Source organism: Carcharodon carcharias, chromosome 20 (genome assembly GCF_017639515.1).
Source record: "Carcharodon carcharias isolate sCarCar2 chromosome 20, sCarCar2.pri, whole genome shotgun sequence".
NCBI lineage: Eukaryota > Metazoa > Chordata > Chondrichthyes > Lamniformes > Lamnidae > Carcharodon > Carcharodon carcharias.
The window spans coordinates 88677306-88696551 of NC_054486.1; the positions used below are offsets into that span (position 1 = coordinate 88677306).

Below are 19246 nucleotides of genomic sequence, written 5' to 3' on the forward strand. Positions count from 1 at the left end.
TTAGCTCTATTCCATATTTTCTTTCTTATTGTTTTCCCTTCCATTTTTACAGCCATGTTTGAGTTATCCCTCTGCCTTTCCAATGTCTTTGGTCTGTGTACCTGACCACTGATTGAGATAAACATTTGTGTAGTGTATAACTCTTCCTACTCCTTTCCAGTATTGCAAAATCTGTTTGGTTATTAACCCCATTAACCAGTTTTCATTTGTGTAGAGATACTGTTCTTCTCTCCTCTTGTCCTGAATTTTTCTATGTAACATAAAGGGCTTCTCCATCCTGATCAGTTCTGATGCCTTATACCAGAAATGTTAACCTGTAGGAACAAGACTAGGCCATTCAGCCCCTCAAGCCTGTTCCACTGTTCAATTAGGTCATGGCTGGTTTGTATCTTTAAGTCCATCTGCCCACCTTGGGTCTGTAACTCTTGCTACCCCTGCCTAAAAAAAAGTATATACTTCTACCAAATGTTGATGGACTAGCTAGGCATTCCAACATTTATTATTTTTATTCCAGATATCTGGCATGCGTAACTTTTCATTTTCCATTTATATTTTTCTTACTTCATGTTTTCATGGGTTGTTTAGCTTAAGTTAAGGAGGACAGTTATTTGAGAGAGTTTGGACTTTTTTTTAGCTCAGATAGATCTTGTTGTAGTAGTCAACATCTGCTGACATTATAATATAATAAACATTTTTTATTTGAGAACAACATCTCAACAGAAATAATCTCCGACATTCTCCTGGGGGGTTACACAGCATGTTTTCCCTGCCAAATAAAAGCTCTGACATGGATCGTCAGTTAGAGACTTTAATTATTCTTAGCTTTATTTAAAAATATTTGGCAGCCTTCTCAGAAAGCTAAGATATTAATTTGAAACATCTCATCAATTTGGCAAACTTTTTGTTTTTTAAACTTGGGAGGCTTAATGTTAGTTTTAAATGTTGATATTACTACACTAAAGTAGCCTGCAACTTTACTTACTAAGCATAACTTCGCAATATTTGTAGCTATTTTTCCAGTATTTCATAAAGTAATTTCTTTGCCTTTACAGCAGACCTCAACTCACCTTCAAGGTCCATTGAAGAGACACCACTGTCCTTTTTGTTTTAAAAAGTGAAATGAACTGCACTGTATGAAATACACCAACAATTGCAATCAAAATCTCGGATCACTCCACAGCACAATAGCATCAGTCTGGCACTCTCATTTCATCCATTAATACACATAAGTCAGAACAAATGGGAGCACATTAAATATTTACCTTGGGCACTAATACTGAATATCCATTATCTATCTCTCTTTTGCACTCTTTAACTCCCTCTCTAACTAGAGAAGAAGTTTCCTGTCTGTAACAAGGGTTGTGACACTGGTGTCATCAATTTTCTTCCTGGTCAAGTCACTGTCTATTTCTTCTTTCTTCTGAGTTATTTTCTATTTTCGCTCATCACTAATATTCTGCTGAAATATTTTCCCAATCACATTGAAATAAAAACTTCTGCTTAAATGCATTTCAGTAAAAGATTCTCAAATACAGCCATCCCAGTATATATAAGTGCAAAAATAAACTTTGTCATCCCACTTTCCAATTACCCCAATAGCCTACAACAGGGGCCCAGCCCAATTCAGGCCCAACGTCCTAAAGCCAAAGTGAAGGACATACTCCTATGTGCAACAGATCACAGACATGGTCTCACTGATGACACCACCCTCTATGTCCTCCACAGGCAGCTTCAGTTGCTTGCCTCTTTCCTAACCATTCAATCCCATGGACCAGGGCTGGGTGGAAGCAGCAAAGAGAAAATTGCAGAGAGAAAGAGAGCAACAGGGGAAATTTGACAGAGATAAACATAAGGAGCAAGAGAGAGTAACAAGCACAGGAAGATAGTGAGAGTGTAAGTAACTGAGAGACAGTAAAAGATTAATAAAGAGAAACAATAAAAGACTGAAGTGGGGCTTCACCATCACCATCACCATCAACCAGAGATGAGTGTGCTAGCACAGAGCAACACCTCAAACTGTAAGGTTTTGATCAGAAACAAAGTGACATCAGCTCAGTTTAGATACAGCAGAAACAATTTCAGGGATATGGGGAAAGAATTGGGGGGTGGACCAAACTGGGTTACTTTTCTAAAGAGCATGCTCAGAGGCAGGGGAGGTGGTGGTGTAGTGGTATTGTCACTGGACTTGTCACTGGACTAGTAATCCAGAGACCCAACATGATGCTCTAGGGACATGGGTTCACCACGGCAGATGATGGAATTTGAATTAAAAGTCTAATGGTGAGCATAAAACCATTGTCATAAAAACCCACCTGGTTCACTAATGTGCCTTAGGGAAGGAAATCTGCTGTGCTTACCTGGTCTGGCCTACATGAGACTCTGGATCCACAGCAATGTGGTTGACTCTGAAATGGCCTAGCAAGCCACTTAGTTTCTCAAGGGCAATTAGGGATGGGCAATAAATGCTGGCCTAGCCAGCGACACCCACATCCTGTGAATGAATAAATAAAGACGGGATGGGCTGAATGGCCTCATTCTGTGTTGTACTATTCCATGATTCTATATGTTAGTTTGTTATAATTTTGCATGTCCTCAGCAATTCTTTGTCAAGTTCTTTTCAAGTTTCCATCTTTTTTTTAATCTGCCATTTAACTTCTTCTGGTTCTGCCTAGTATGTTCTGTTTCGCTCTTGTCTGCATCAAGGTATTTTTAAATATATATTTTTACCCAGCCAGCCTTTTCATTCCTGAAGTCATGGACTCTTACAGGATTAAAGTTCAGTAGGTTTAAAATGCCCATTGGAGCTTCCTCTATGTGCCCAATTTTCAGAGTTATGGGGACGAAGCTGGGACTAAATTAGCCTTGAAAAGAGCCAGCACAGACTCGATGGGCCAAATGATCTCCTCCTGTGTTGGATGATTCTAAGTAGCACTTCCCCGTAGTGCGCTTTCACAGCTGAGCCTGATTCTGCCCTTCTCTGCCATTCAAACACACACATTTCCAGTAGGGGTTTACATGGTGGTGAGTACATATGGGAGCTTGTAGCTGTTTTACCCTCTTCCCCTAAGCCAGGCACACTGAAGCCAATACAAAAACAGAATTACCTGGAAAAACTCAGCAGGTCTGGCAGCATCGGCGGAGAAGAAAAGAGTTGACTGACGTTTCGAGTCCTCATGACCCTTCGACAGAACTTGAGTGAATCCAAGAAAGGGGTGAAATATAAGCTGGTTTAAGGTGGGGGGGGTGGTAGAGAAGTGGAGGGGGTTGACCAAACACTCCATTTCTCTCCCCCCACCCAAACCCCCCCCCAACCTTAAACCAGCTTATATTTCACCCCTTTCTTGGATTCACTCAAGTTCTGTCAAAGGGTCATGAGGACTCGAAACGTCAACTCTTTTCTTCTCCGCCGATGCTGCCAGACCTGCTGAGTTTTTCCAGGTAATTCTGTTTTTGTTTTGGATTTCCAGCATCCGCAGTTTTTTTTTAACACTGAAGCCAATTGTGGCCCCAACTGTCCGCAGCTGAATCAGCTCAAGTGCAGGGAATGAAACCAGGATCTTTCTAGTTTGTAACCTGCCAAACTGTGTATCGCTGAGCAGTGACAGACTTAGTGATTTCTATTCACTGTCCATCTGAGGCCAGCCTGAGATTTCAACAGCAGGAGCAGCAGGATGAGAAATTATTTGAGAGCTAAAATGACTATTCATCAAACATTACAACTCAAATTGGTCGTTGTGTTCATCAGTAACTGAGTTTCCGAAGGAGCGGACTACTGTACTGGTGGCAAGCAACAAAATTCGGTGATAAATTTACAATAACATAAAAAAGATTGGAAGATATTAATATGGACAATATAAGGCTATATCTTTTGTAAATTTGAGAAAACTTCGTATCCTTCGGGGTGTACTGACTGCATCAATGTTGTTTCCCAGTTACTGCACTCTCATTTTCCCAAACTCCATTAAAAGTCTGTCAATCCCTTCAATACACCACTGGATCATAGATTAGGTGCATGTCGTGCAGTTTAAACTTTTATAATGTACAGCAGTCGCTGAGTCAAAATCCTGGAATTCCCTCCCTGACAGCACTGTGGGTTTACCTACACCACAGGGACTGCAGCGGTTCAAGAAGGCAGCTCACCTTCTCAAGGGCAATTAGGGATGGGCAATAAATGCCCCCAGACAAACCCCCCCCCCCCCCCATACAAGAATAACAAAGAAAATCGATCACTTCCTGACCTTTTAGCAATAATTTCACACAGCCGGGTTCGTTGTAAAAGGCCGCTTCATGCAGAGGGGTCCAGCCGTCTGCATTTGGCGCAGAAAGTGCTTTACCGGCTTTGATCATATTTGACAAAGTTTCTTCATCACCATTCTTTATCGCCACGACGACAGGATCAAGCTCCCTGTAGATTAAAAGCAGACTCGATGTAAGGGTGCACTACAGTACCGCCTTTAAACCAGCCATCAGGAATGCACACCCTCGGTTTAAATATACGAGAGTTTAAAGAGACCTATTCAATCATTCATATTCAATCTGGGCAAAGCCTCCATGTTGTGATGAATAAGTGACGTCCTTCAGAGGGTGAACATTTTTGCTGGCAAGCCCTCTATGAAATTGTGGGCACATGTAACAGCTCACGCTGATTGGTGGACGGACGCTGCGGTTCAGCCCCCACACCCTCCCTCCCCCCCTCCCCCCGCCCTACATGCCGAATGTCACTGGGGCCAGGTCGCCACTTGGTGTCACAGGAAGTTCAGTGAGACTAAGGGAACAGCACAAAACAAACCCAGGCAAATACACAAGGGGAAAATAAAGACGCACACATTCAGCGTCCGATGGCTTTTAGCTTTAAACCCAAATTTTACCGCCAGTTCTCTCTATATCTGGACCTGAGCCGGACCCTGGGCTGAAGCTGCATCTTCCTGATTCATTGCTGCCCTATGTTCCTGACTATTGAATGGGAACGTTTGGATAAAGATTAATTCTGATAAAAGAGACCCGAATCATGTTGCAAGTGATGATAATGGTCTTATTAAAAATAACACTATTTGCTATACTGTTACCTAATATATTTTCATGAACCGAAGCGGTTTATTATAATATTTTTGCCGCCGGTGGATCGTTTAAATTTCCAGTTATTTTTAACGCTCTGTTTCTGGGGAGTAGTTTTGGTTTTACTTAAAAAAAGAGAGAGATGGGGATAGTTTTTTTCTCTCTCTCTTTCAATAAGCGAAGACATCCCGCAGCTGTAAACAAAGACACACTTACACTGCCGGCTTCGGTGTACGGAAGAGCCTCCCGTCGTATCTTCTGAAGTAGCTTGATCTCGGAGGGTTGGCTGTCGGAGCAGAATTGGTCCCAGGCGATCTAGGGGAGCGACGGGAGTGAAACAAGGAGAAATATTCGGAGTAAGAGAAGCCCGTCATTTTTCCCGCCGCCTCTTGGAGTCGATGTGAGGAGCTGGGCTCCAGTCTGCTCCTCGCACTTGTTTATTTTTGGCTTCGGAGACGCCGAGGGACTATTTGACCATATAAGACAATAGGGAGTCGGCGGCCTCCATAAAGAATAAATAACATTTGCTGGGCCTCAGAAAACGTGACCTACAAATGATTGCTGTCACTTCAATTCAGTACAATTTGGAATTTGGCTTATGGTATCGTCTTTATATTTGTTGAAAGTTGTACACCTGTAGGGTGACTGGTTATTTAAAAACTTTGGCGATGCCAAACCAAACATGAATCGCACAGGTCAAAAAGGTAAATAAAAGGAAAAGCTGTAAATGTTCAAATATTAGTGGCAGGACAGGGCTGACAAGTCAAACAGATGTAAAATAAAAGCAAGATACTGCGGATGCTGGCAATCTGAAACAAAAACAGAAAATGCTGGAAAAGCTCAGCAGCACCTTTGGAGAGAGAAACAAAGTTAACGTTTCAAGTCTGTATGACTCGTCTTAGAAAGGTCAAACAAATGGATGATGTCAGATAGTGGCGGGGCTGGGGTATCCTAATCCCGTAGAATGAGTTTAATGGGTTGATTGACCTGCCTGAAAGTAAATCGGGAGGTTGTAGAATAGCTCAAATAGCCAGAAGACACCCTCTAGAGAGTAAGAGAGAAAAAAAAAACAGGTAGATTAAAACTGGTCTGAGATGCTGCAATGACAGGAGAAATAAGTACCAAGCTGGCACCCAAGTCCCTGGCTCAGTCCCTTCTGTCAGTCCTCTCTCTCAGTCCCGCCACAGATAGGTTCTGAGAGATGTCACCTCCCCCTTCCCGCAGGGCCCCACTAATTCCTCCAAACAAAATACTCCCACTGTACTCTAATACCGTCCTGTAGCAGCATTTCGTTTTGAAATCTTGCATGTCTTTCACATCAAAGGCTATTAGTGTATGAATAATAAATTAGGCAATTAGCAAGAATGAAATACATCTATTGAGAATTAACAAGTTCTGCCAAGGTTCTTTGTCTCTTACTATTGGCTTTAGTGGGTATGGTTGGTGACAGAGATAGGCACTTTGCGCGCGCGCACACACACACACGACTGCCTGCTTGCTTGGAGCAATTATGCCTATTCCGGCGCTGCCCTAGGGATATCCATCGAAAGAGGCGTGTCCCTTCGAAGAGGGCCCTTGGGATTTTGAGTTTGAGGCAGGCGAGTGCTGGATTAACTGGTCTCTGGGGCTCTCAATCTGAGATGTGTGTGTGTGTGCCGGCCTCGTTGGCCCTTGCAGCTGTCAGTCCGAACCATGCGTGCACTGTGCCTGGACAACTCACCTGTTCTTGGGACAGGGCTGGGCAGCAGTATTCTGAATCACTGGGCCATTCGTCTGGGGCTGAGCTCCGCTTCTGGAGTGGGTCTGGCCTCTCGGACCCGGAGGCTGGCCGGTGGAGGAAGACGTCGCAAGGCTTTGCTCGACGGCCATTTGAATGAGTTCGTCTTCACTCAGGCTGCTGTAGAGACTGTATTCCTCTTGGCCAAAGGTGCGGCGCGAATCCCGGGTGGAAGTGACCCCCGTTGCCATCCTCTCGCAGCGCCAGGGGGCTGTGATTGAAGAAACACACAAACTTTCAAAAGCCAGGGCTTGCCAAGATTTCTTGTCGCATTCCTTGCCATTTATGTGCAGTTCTGGACAAGAAAAATCTGGGAGGTCCTAGAGAAATCAACGTGATCTAATTTGTCTGGTGGGTGTGATTATTTTGCATTGCTTAATACGGCATGATTATTCTATTTACTGAGCTGCACGGTCTGAGACATGTTACATTTCATAGGCGCGAACAGTCAGAGATTGCTCACACGTTATCACTTTATAGTCCTGGAGCTGTAACATTGGAACACCTTCGCATAGGTCATGTGCTAATTAATCACCTCGGGGTGGGAAACCAAAAAAAAACTCAGTTATGAGCCCTTGGTCAAAAGGAAATGCATACACCTCCTCCCCTTCCCCGTGCCGAGGAACTAGGATCCCATACACTTTGATCAGTTTGACAAGCGAAGCCAGGGATTCATTACAGCCATTTTTTTTCTTTATTCGTTCATGGGATGTGGACATCACCGGCAAAGCCAGCATTTATTGCCCATCCCTAATTGCCCCTCGAGAAGGTAGTGGTGAGCTGCCGCCTTGAATGACTGCAACCCATGTGGTGTAGGTACACCCATAGTGCTGTTAGGGAGGGAGTTGCAGGATTTTGTCTCAATGACAGCGAAGGAAGGGTGATATATTTCTAAATCAGGATGGTGTGTGATTGGAGGGGAACTTGCAGGTGGTAGTGATCCCATGTGTCTGCTGCCCTTGTCCTTCTAAGTTTGGAAGGTGCTGCCGAAGGAGTCTTGGTGAGTTGCAGCCCCTCCATTATTACACACCACCCACTCATGGAAAAAAAACATAGTATCGGACCCACTGCACCACAGCTTTAAATGGTGAAATTATATATATCTATCTTTAAAAAAATCAAGTGTTACCATGGCCCAATCACAGCTGTCACCATGTTATCCACCCTCCAGCTTGTGAAGCTGAATTAGAAAGTTTACCTGCACAGCAGAGGCTGTTGTGTTCTCTACATTTGCACTGTGCCAATTTAAGAGAGCCAAGCAAGTTCCTAATTAACAGGATTATGCAAGATTTGAATTGTCATAAATTAATCCTAAACAACCAATTCACTTCAAATTTGGAATCAAATTCAAACCCTCTCCTCACTGTAATTAATGGAAATGTTGTACACTTAGAGAGACACAGTTCCACTCATAAAAATCACTGCATGACAGGAAGGAATTTATGACTTGTATTCTTGCTATCTAGAATTCTGACGGTACATGTTTGCTGTTTATTACCCTACAGCACACAGCTCCAGTGGTTTCTATTCAGTATCAAAGCCAATTCCATAGTAGAACACCAACTGAAATGGCCAAACACATAATTTCCCAGCAATTGTGTTTGTTCTCCTCCTCCAACATCCTCCTCCAATGACTTTTCATTGTTCAACTGAGTAGGATTGGCTTTGCCTATTCCATTCTTACTTATCCAGTTGTAGGTAAAGAATCTCCCACAATATCTTCTCTTCCAACTCCCTGCGCTGTTACCTCTGGCATCCTCCAATGATCTATCCTTAGCCCCTCTCACTTCTCATCTGTATATTGCCCCTCAGCAACATCATCTGAAGAAAAACAGTCAGGTTCCACATGTATAACAATGTTTCCAAGTCCTACCCCAGTGCCACTTCTCTTGACCCCCTTCACTGCCTCTATGTTGTCAGACTGTTTGTCCATCCTCCAGTTCTAGATGAGCTGCAGTTTCCTCCAGTTAAACATTAGGAGGACGGGAGATATTATGTTCATCCCCAGCCACAAACTCGTTCACTCCCTATAGATTCCATCGCCCACCCTGCCCACTGACTCTAGTGGAACCAGACTATTTGCAAATCAACAATCTATATAACCCTGAGCTGTTACAAAGACCACCTACTTCCACTTCAATGTTATCACCCATCTTCGCCCCTATCTTGGCTTACCCACACATGAAACCCTGCTCCGTGCACTTGTTACCTTCAGACTCAACTATCCCAGTGTTCGTCTTGCCAGTCTCCCATCTTTCACCCTTCATAAACGTGAACATATCCAAAACTTAGCTGCTCATATCCTAACTTGTGCCAAGTCCCGCTCACTCATCACCCTTTTGTTCGCTGACCTACACTGGGCCCCTGGTCTACCAACGTTTTAATTTTTAAATTCTCATCCTGATGTTCAACTATCTTCATGGCCACATCCATTACCATCTCTATCACCTCCTCCAGCCCTACAAGTCTCCAGGAACTTTATTCCTCCAACTCTGGCTTCTTGTGGATTCCCCATTCCCTTTATGTCAGCACTGACAGCTGTGATTTCAATTGTACAAGCCCTAAACTCTAGAATTCCCACCTTAAATCTCTACACCTCTAGATCGCTCTCTCTTTCTCTCTCTCCTCCTTTAAGATCCTCCTTAAAATCTATTCATTTTACCAAGATTTTAGCCACCATTCTAATATCTCCTTCCTTGATTTGGTATTAATCTTTGTCTGATTACATTCCTAGCGCTTTGGGTTTTTTTTACATTAAGACCACTATATAAATGCAAGTTGTTGTTGTCAGTGATAGTACCTACCATTTCTAAAAGAAAGTCCAGAAGCACAAGAGCATAGCCTTTATTGGGTACAAAAAACCCAGGAAAATTGCCTCTCATCATTTTTCTATAAGGAGATTGTCTATCTACATCTGCCTACTGTACCATTCACACTGGAAACAGGCAGTGTGCAGACACTGTTTCCCCCCCCAAAAAAATTGACGTTTTTGATGCACCAGGAAATTGGATAAAACAAAATACAGAACTGGATCATAATGATAGAAGCAAGTTTGCATATTTTATTCTTTTACGATTAGTGCACCAGCACTAGTTTTTCACTTCACCAACTCCCAAATGTATCATTTAATAATGCTAAATGTCTTGTTACTGGGAAACAGGGGCAATGAGAGGATATTTGATACAAGCTTAGTTAAGCAGCCATTTTTTTCCCAGTTACATAAATACTTGTATGTTTAGGAGGAAATAAGATCAATATATTTTGTTATGTTTATCACTTTGTAACAGTACATAAATTCTTGGGATTACATGACCCCAAGGGTAAACTTATTTTGTTTGTGTTCAAAATTAACCTCAGCAACAACGTGACTTGCTATTATTGGCAACAGTTCAAAAAGGACATTGATCCCTGTCATTTTCTCTGAAGCTCCTTCTTAGAGTGGGAAATATGTGATACTGGGGTTACTTACTCCTTTGATACTATACATCCTTCAACATTTAAATAGTTAATTACAATTCCTCTTCGTGAATGTCATGGCATTCTTTTAACATTAATTTTGACAAACAGCAAAAATCAAAGTAGTATTCTGGAGCTTTGAAGAATGAGAGGCAATTTCATTGAAACATTTAAGATTCTGAGAGGGCTTGACAGGCTGCAGGGTCTAGAAATAGGGGACATCACCTCAGAATAACACATCGGTCTTTTAGGTCTGAGATGAGGAGAAGTCTCTATACTCTGGGTTGTGAATGTTTGGAAGTCTCTACTCCAGAGAGATGTGGATGCTCAGTTAAGGCTGAGATTGATAGAATTTTGAACTCTAAGGGAATCAAACGCTATTGGGATCAGGCAGAAATGTGAAGTTGAGGTAGAAGATCAGCCACGATCTTACCGAAAGACAGAATAGGCATGTAGGGCTGTATGGCCTACTCCAGTTTTTAATTTCTTATGTTCTTGCATTCATATAGGTTACAAATAACAAATATTTCAAAAAAATTAGAAGAGCTGAAGGAAACTTGAAGTTTATAAAGAAAGAAATTTATTTATGTGGTGCCCATCATATCCTCAAGACATTTTAAGGCATTTTGTAGACGATAAATTACTATTTGAGTGTGCCCACTGTTGTTAGATAGGCAAACAGAACTGCCAATTTGTGCACGAGTCTCCATAAGTGAGATAAATGACCAGCTAATATCTTTTGATGGTGCTGGTTGAGGAATGACTCTCTGCTTTTCGAATGGTAATATTACATCTTTTACGTCCTTCCAGGCAGATAGAAAGTAGCCTTCATTTAACATCTCATCTGAAAGACATCACCTCCAACAATGCAACACTCCTGCAATACTGCATTACACTTAAGATTACTTACTCAGGCCCTGGAATGAGATTTGAATGCACAATCCTTTAACTTAGTGTTGAACATGCTCCTACTGAGTCAAGCTGACACAAGATTGTATCAATATTTGGAACTGAAAAATCTTAATTTTTATCTGAAATAAACAAATGATCTACTTCTCTCCCTTTCTTCAGGTACCATGCCCTAAGAGGGCATGAGCAACCATGGGCCTCTATGTGTTAGGCCATGGTTATGCTCGTCAAAGTACTACAGTGGTTTGCTGTTGCCTTCTGCAGGATGGTCTTGTTAATACAGATAAATTAGTGACAGGTGCCAGATTTCATGGTGCTCGTGAATTTGGAGGTTGGTAGAGTGAAATGTTTAAAAAAACTTAATTGCTGATGACCGAAAATAATGTCTTACTTTCTCAATGAATTAAAATACATTTTTTAACTGTAACTTGTCTGATCTCTCATTAGACACGAATCCTGTGTGAACAGTAAGGCCCAGTGTGTGTTAGCATTAAGTGTTACTTCTCTAAGTTGAAATCACTGTGGGAAACTAATGTGTTCTTGCTCAAGTATCCTGTAAGTATAAGGAGATGCTAATATTATTGTCCCATTTTAATATACAATAAAGAGACTTGTATAACAATAGGAAACATTGCGTTCACTTTCTACTTTATGTTCACCTTCAAGTACATTTCTTGTGCCATAGTTTATTGGGAGGCAATGGTGCGGTCATACTCAGAGTAGGTCTTGGAGGATTAGGAAATCATGGGGCTCATTCATGTATTTAAAAGCTGTAGTGTGGAGTATTGGATGGAACCTGGGAACTATTGAGAGCGAAGATTGAGCTAATTCTGAGATTCAAGTCCTGGTCCTTGAAAGAAGACAGGCTTGAAACTGCTTATATTTGAGCAAATCAAGCATGGTCATCTTAATAGGTAATCTTTATTTCAACTGATTAGGTGAAAGCATTGACAGACTCTTTGTACATTTGGAATTTTGAAATGTGGCCCATGTCTGCTAGATGCAGGGCCTTTAATTCTATGGACTCTTTAGGTTATTTTAGTAACGGGAGAGGGAAGCTTTCACTCCTAGATCCTCATCAGAATCTGCGGAGATGGATAAATATTAATTTCTGCTACAAATTAAATTCACAAACTACTTCAAGCAGAGAATTTGGATGACGTTGAAGCATCGTTCTGTCCTCAAGCAGACTTAAATGTTCAGTTACAAGTGCCTCAATCCTGCAAACCCATCTATTCAAAATCAGTGCCAACAGAACAGCTGTTCCTCATAGGAATTTCTCATGTTGACAAAGCTTATTGGTTCAAAATTAGCACGTGGGATACCAGATTTAGATTTGAAGGAAGAACTGAAGGAGAAATGCACAGCTAGATTTAGCAAGCCCCTTTCACAAAACAGAACATAAGAGGATATTCTCCAAGAGATTCTTGTGGATGAGATATTTTTGCAATGTCACAAACACAAATGTTGTCTTTCAGGCTAAACTATCCTAACATATGGAAACTAATGACATCCATTTTTTGGTAGAACACCCACGGTACATTTTTCTTTCTAAGTTTTATTAAAGAAAATTTTTGCTGTAAAAGGGAAGACAAAAGAAAGGGTGGGTCCATTAGGGCTCAAAAATGAAACCTTCCCATGGTGTCTGAGGTACGACATAAGTACTTTGCACCTGTCTTCATTAAAAAAAGGACAATGACGCCAATGTCACCGTAAAGGAGGAGATAGTTGAGAAAATGGAGAAAATTAAGGAGGAAGTACTTAAAAGGTTGTCAGTGATTAAAGTGGAAAAGTTAGCCTGTCCAAATGGGATGTTTCCTAGGTTGCTAAGGGAAGCAAGGGTGAAAAGTGGAGGCTCTGGGTACAATCCTACAATCATTTTACACATTGGTGCCAGAGGACTGAGGGATTGCAAATGTTACACCCCTGTTCAAAAAATAAGGCAATTACAGGCCACCCAGACACACAAAAACACACAGGTCTCCCCTAAATAACAGGTTTGCCAAGCAGCTTTCCCCTAGTAATTTATCAGGACTAGAGTCCATCTTGCTTCAGGTTTCAAAATGCCAACAATGTTTGTGTAACAGGAGGTGCGGGTAAACAAGCTTTATGAAAAATCTACTCAGCTCGACCTCACCAGATAACTGTTTACAAGAAATGATTCAATACTGACAATGACCGTTCAATACCGGCAATGATATTTGTTGCATATATTACAACTGAATTCACAGAGCACGCATACACCCCAACAAAAAACGCTTAGCAGTAGATGTTAACTGGAATGTTTTCATTAGGCTATCCTGTGACCAGCTTAGATTTCTGAAGTGCCTTAACATGAGTAAGAAAACAGAAGCTGAAATAAAGCTGCAGCTGTAGAACCTGGCGCTGACTCCTGGGTACATGTCGATGTAAACACAGCAGATATACACAGCCTTATGTACATTGTGAAAATGCAAGCATGGTTTTACCGCCTTTTCATGCAACAGACCCGAAAAATTTGGTGCACTATCTGACCAGATAATTTTCACTAGTTAGTGCAAGATATCTCGATCGAAGTAATCTTGTTTTAGTCAATAATGCTAAAGCCGAGATCTTTGCAGCCTTGGCAGTTTTTGGCATTTGCATTTTATAAAAAGTGTTATTTTACGGTTTCTATTAATATATGAAACGCAGCCAAGCACGGCGCACATGGTTGCAATGATCTTAGCTGAAACTCTGGCAGTGACATTACCGTCTATCCGTCACGGGGCTTCTTACAATCAACAGTTCAATATCCCTTGTTGATCTTTAGTTTAACAGCCTATCCGGAGACTTTTCCTGAGCTTTTTCGATGGTCCTGATTTTCTCCCAGTCTAGTCCGCCTCCCCCTCGTTTGTCCTTTATGGAGAGATAGAGGGCATTAAAGCTGGTCTATTTTTGTACCAGTGAATGACCAATCATGATAGATGAAATATGTTAGTGTGTCAACCAGCTGGAGTGTGACTGGAAAGTATATTTAACTGTACTTAGCTATCCTCATGGTTCTCAACCTGTCTATAGCCTCTGACATGGTTGACGGCACCTCCTCAGTTGCCCACGTGGGCGGGAATGCATCCGCCTGGTTCCATTCCTATATGTCCAGTGGTGGCTACAGAATCATCCAAATGGTTTCTCTTCCTGCTTCCGTGCCATTACCACTGGAGACTCCCAGTGATCCTTGGCCTCCTCTTTCTCATTTACATGCCATCCCTTGGCGACACCATCCAAAAATGTCCTATCGCTCAACTCAGCCTCTCCAACCAACTTAATATCGGGAAAACTGAGGCCATTGTTTTCAGCCCTGCTCCAAACTCCGTTCCCTAGCTACCAACTCCACCCTCTCTTTGACAACTGTCTGAGACTAAGACGTTCTGTTCACAGAATGTTGCTGTCATATTTGATCCCAAAATGAACTTCTGACCACATATTTGTGCCATCACTGAGATTACTTATTTCCACCTCTGTAACACTACTCAGTCTTGCCTTTGTCCCAGCTTATTATATGTTGCTGAAACCTTCATTCATGCCCCTATACGTGACTATTCCATTGTTTTCCTGGTCAGCTTCCCATCTTTTGCTCTCCATAAACATGAGCTGTGCAAAACTCAGCTGCACATATTCTGACTTGTACAAAATCTCATTCACCTCCCTGCATTCACTGCTCTACATTGGCTCTGTCCATCAACACCTCAATTTCAAAATTCACCTGCTTGTTTTGAGATCTCTCCCTTCTGATGTCTGTAACCTCCTCCAGCCTTTGAAATCTCTGCAGTCATGCAATTCCGGCCTCTTGTGCATCCCTGATTTTTATTATCCCACCACTGGCCTTAAACTGTGGGATTTCCTACCTTGTGAAGAAGCTCTCTTGTGTCAGCCGTGGCTCAGTTGGTGGTATTCCCACTGTCTGAGTTAGAAGGCTATGGGCTCAAATTGCACTCCAGAGACTTGAGCACAAAAATCGAGGCTGTGTCTCTAGTACTGAGTGAGTGTTGCATGGTCGAAGGTGTCATCTTTATGTTAAACTGAGGCTTTATCGAGGTGGACATAAAAGATCTCATGATACTGTTTTGAAGAAAAACATGGAAGTCATCCACAGTGTCTGGCCAATTTTTATCTCTCAATCAACATCACAGAAATGGATTATTTGGTCATTATCATTTGCTATTTATAGGACCGTGCTACACGCAATTTGGCTGCTGCGTTTCCTACATTACAACAATGACTAGATGTCACAGGAGCTTCATCAGCTGTAGATTACTTTAGGACATCATGAGGTTGTGAAGGTGCTTTATAAAAGTAAGTCTTCCTTTTGCTTCTTTCTGGCGCTCTACTTCTCTCCCCTCCTTTAAGACCCTCCTTAAAACTCTGACCAAGGCTTTGGCCACTTGGCCTAATGCCTCCTCATTTAGTTTTGTGTCAAAATTTGTCTGATTAACCTCCAGCGAAGAGTCCTGAGACAGTTTACTACATTAAAGATGCTATATCAATCCAAATTGTTATTGTTGTTGTTGCTGCACAAAAACAAATAAGCAATGTAATTCTAAACATATACAAAATAAATAGACTTTCTATAGAATAATATTTCCACATGATGAGACTTTCCTCATTTTACTTACTCTATTTTAGGCCTGAAATGATGGTCAAGATTATGTTCATATTTTTAATTTATTTGTTAAAATCCTGTTCTACAATTGAGAAGAGTCTCCTATTGTATTTCTTTGATAAGGTGTGTGGTACTCTGCAAGCTGTTAAATGATACACCTCAGTCACCTATAGGAGTTAAATGCTTTAAGAAATCTGCATATATAAATTCTAGGTTCAGAGATTTTGAATGCAGGCACCATCTGATGCAATATATTTGTCTGTTAAGCACCTGATTGCTTGTAGGCTGAGCAGTGGGATTCTAAACTTAGAGCAGAGATTGCACAGCATGCTTCATGGCCTTGGTATTTTGCAAATTATTGACAACTTTCCAAGACCAGTCAGGAATTCCAGAAACACCTCTGAATAAAATCAGGGTAGGAATTGTGTACAAAACACCACATTCCGATCATTTAAGGTGCATTCATACCACTGCTTTTGCATCCCTGCCAAGGGTTCCACCTCTCAGCGATGCAAAAGTGAGGAAATAACATCACTATCAGTTTCTGATCTGACTCCCAGAGAGGAGGCACGTGGGATTCACTGCAGCAGGCTCTGGTACATCACATGGGACATAACTGGCTGACCAAAGCACAAATCCACTGTGGCAACAAACCAAGTTTAAAATTTAAGCCAAGTTTATTTCCCAGCAAGTTCAAATGCTCCTACCCACTCCCTCAAAAATTGTACAGACCACCCAGAGTAGTGCAAACCAGGCACTGCCAGGTTGGGAATCATTGCTATAGCCACTAGCCTCAGACTGTTGTTACAGTCTAAACAGCCTCAGAATATATTTTATCCTTTGATAAATAAAGAATCATCAACTGGATTATCATCTATCCTAGGGAGTATTACAGTACTATAGTACTCAGTTGTGGTTTGACATTATCAGTTCCCAAAAAAGTAATGCTATGGTAACTGGTTGTAATTTGTTATGATTGTTACTCAGGAAGGTGACATGGTTATGGTTAATCCTCAGAAAAATGGAACTGATTGAGTTAATTTGTTAATGGTTGTGATATATTCTTCCCTAGAAAGGCAACACTGTGGTAATTGAATGTGAATTATAAAACACCCATCATCAACTTGGCCACCTGTCAAACTCTTTGAATTTTCATTTCCATCGAAGCCAATTGTTTAACTGGTGGCCGAGGCATTAATGTGTTTTTCACTGTCATTTAAAATAAGAATAACCCCAGGTGTATTATTCTGGGTTTGTTCTGGGTATAGGGAGAATAAAGATTCATCCTATTTAATTTTTCCCCAGTTGTAGTGTTCCCACATTCCTCATACTCCTCCTCCTCTTTCTTCTAGGAGGACTCCCATCAAGAAACAACTGCAATAAAGGCTCTTAATAGTTAAGAGCCGACGGTGGCAGTTTCAAATCCTTTAAGATTGAAAAGCTCATAAAGCATTAGCAGCTGAGAATCCGTTTAAATTATGTGCGAAAAGTCTGTCTCAGGACTTGTACTACTTCGGATAAAACATGTTGTGGGGGAAGAGCTTAGGTAAAGGTGAATTTATAAATCTAAAGAGAAAAGTCAAGGCCACAGACCAATGTAGTTATTTGGGTAAAGATAGAGTATGATAGGAAGGAACAAAGAGTTTAACTCTGATAGTGCACAAGTGAATAAGGTCAAATCAGGGGAAAGGGCTACAAAGTCAAGCTTAAAGGTGCTTCGTTTGCATGCACAAAGCAGTTGTAACAAGATAGACCAATTAATGGAATACAAAAGCAATTCTCAGCAGTTCTGATGAAAGGTTTCTGACCTGAGAGTTACCTCCATTTCTCTCTCCTGAGATGCTGCCAGAGCTGCAAAATATATCCAGCATTTTTCTGCTTTTAAGTTAATGGTGTAAATAGAGATAAATGGGGTCGACCTATTAGCCATTACAGAAATGTGTGTGCATAGCGGGAAAAGAATATTCCTGGGTACTTGATGTTTCAGAGAGACAGACAAAATGGAAAAGGAGAGGGACAGCCCTGATAATAATAAATGCCATAAGGACAGTAGTATGGAAGAATCCTGACTCAGAAGAGCAGCAAGTAGAATCAGTATGGGTAAAAATAAGAAATTACAAGGGACAAGAAACAATTTTGGGAGCAGTTTATAGGTTCCCTTACAGTAGATATACTATTGGAAGAGTATTAAACAAGAAATGAGAGGCTTTTGTGAAAAAGCTGACATAGTAGTTGTTGGAGATTTTTATCTTCATGTAGACTGGACAAATTAAATCAGGAAAAGTACTTCAGAGGATGAGTTTGTAGAATGCATTTGAGAGAATTTCCTAGACCAATACATCATAGGACAAACTATTTTAGACCTTGTCTTGTGTGATGAGAGAGGGTGAATTAACAATCTCATAATAAGGAATCTCCTGGGGAAGAGTGATCATAATATGATGGATTCCACATTGAATTCAAGAGTGATGTACCTAAGTCTGATATGGGCGTATTAAACTAATGCAAAAGCAATTACATATTGGTTTTGAGGGGCAAGTATGAGGGGAAAGTTGGCTAAGGTAGGTTGGGAAATTAGGTTAAAAAGTATGTCAATAGATAAGCAAGGTAAATATTTAAAGAAATAATCACAACTCTCAACTGGCATATATTCTATTGAGAACTATAAACTCCAATGAAAGTTATCCATTTGTGGATAACGAAAGTCATAAAGGATAGAATTAAATTAGAAGAAGAGGCTCACAGTATTGCCAACAAGAGTAGTAAACCTGATGTTTGGAAGAATTTTAGATATCATCAAAGGATGAGCAAAATTGATTAAGATGGAGAAACTAAAAATCAGAGCAAACTAGCAAGAAATATAAAAACTGACTATAAAAGCTTCTTCAAGTGTGTTAAAACGTTAAGAGTAGTAAAAGTAAATGTGGATTCCTCAGAGAATGGGCAAAAAAAATGGCAGAAATGTTAAATATTTTGTGTATGTCTTGTAGATAGAAGAACTTATGGTAATAAATATTAGTAAAGCAAAAGTCCTGGGGAAATTAATGAGACAAAAGCCAACAAATCCCTTGGACCTATTGGTCTACATCCTAATGTTATACAAAAGGCAGCTGCAGAGACAGTGGATGCTTTGGTTGTGATATTCCAAAAAATCCTAGATTCTGTAATGGATCTAATGGATTGGATGTAAGCAAATGTAACATCGTTACCCAAGAAAGGAGGGTGAGAAAAAACAGGGAACTACAGGCCAGCTAGCTTGGCATCAGTTCGTGGGAAAATACTGGAATACATAATTAAGAAAATGGTAACAGGGCATTTAGAAAATCATCATATGATTAGGCATAATAACATGGGGCTGAATTTTTCAGTCGGTGAGGAGGGGGTGGGGCCCGCTCGCCAACGTGAAAATGTCGCGGGATGATGTCGGT

The 19246-nt window shown here is 41.1% G+C and overlaps 1 protein-coding gene across 1 annotated transcript in view; it reads right to left on the bottom strand.

The window, feature by feature from the left end:
* The window catches only part of asb2a.1 (ankyrin repeat and SOCS box containing 2a, tandem duplicate 1), a 34701-nt gene extending 27678 nt beyond the window's left edge, over positions 1–7023 (bottom strand). The window contains exons 1-3 of the mRNA XM_041214210.1: positions 6776–7023; positions 5272–5370; positions 4239–4405 (exon numbers count right to left, since the gene is read on the bottom strand). Of these exons, the coding sequence (XP_041070144.1) occupies positions 4239–4405; positions 5272–5370; positions 6776–7023 (514 nt within the window). The remainder of the gene's footprint in view (positions 1–4238; positions 4406–5271; positions 5371–6775) is intronic.
* Positions 7024–19246: the final 12223 nt, after the last annotated feature.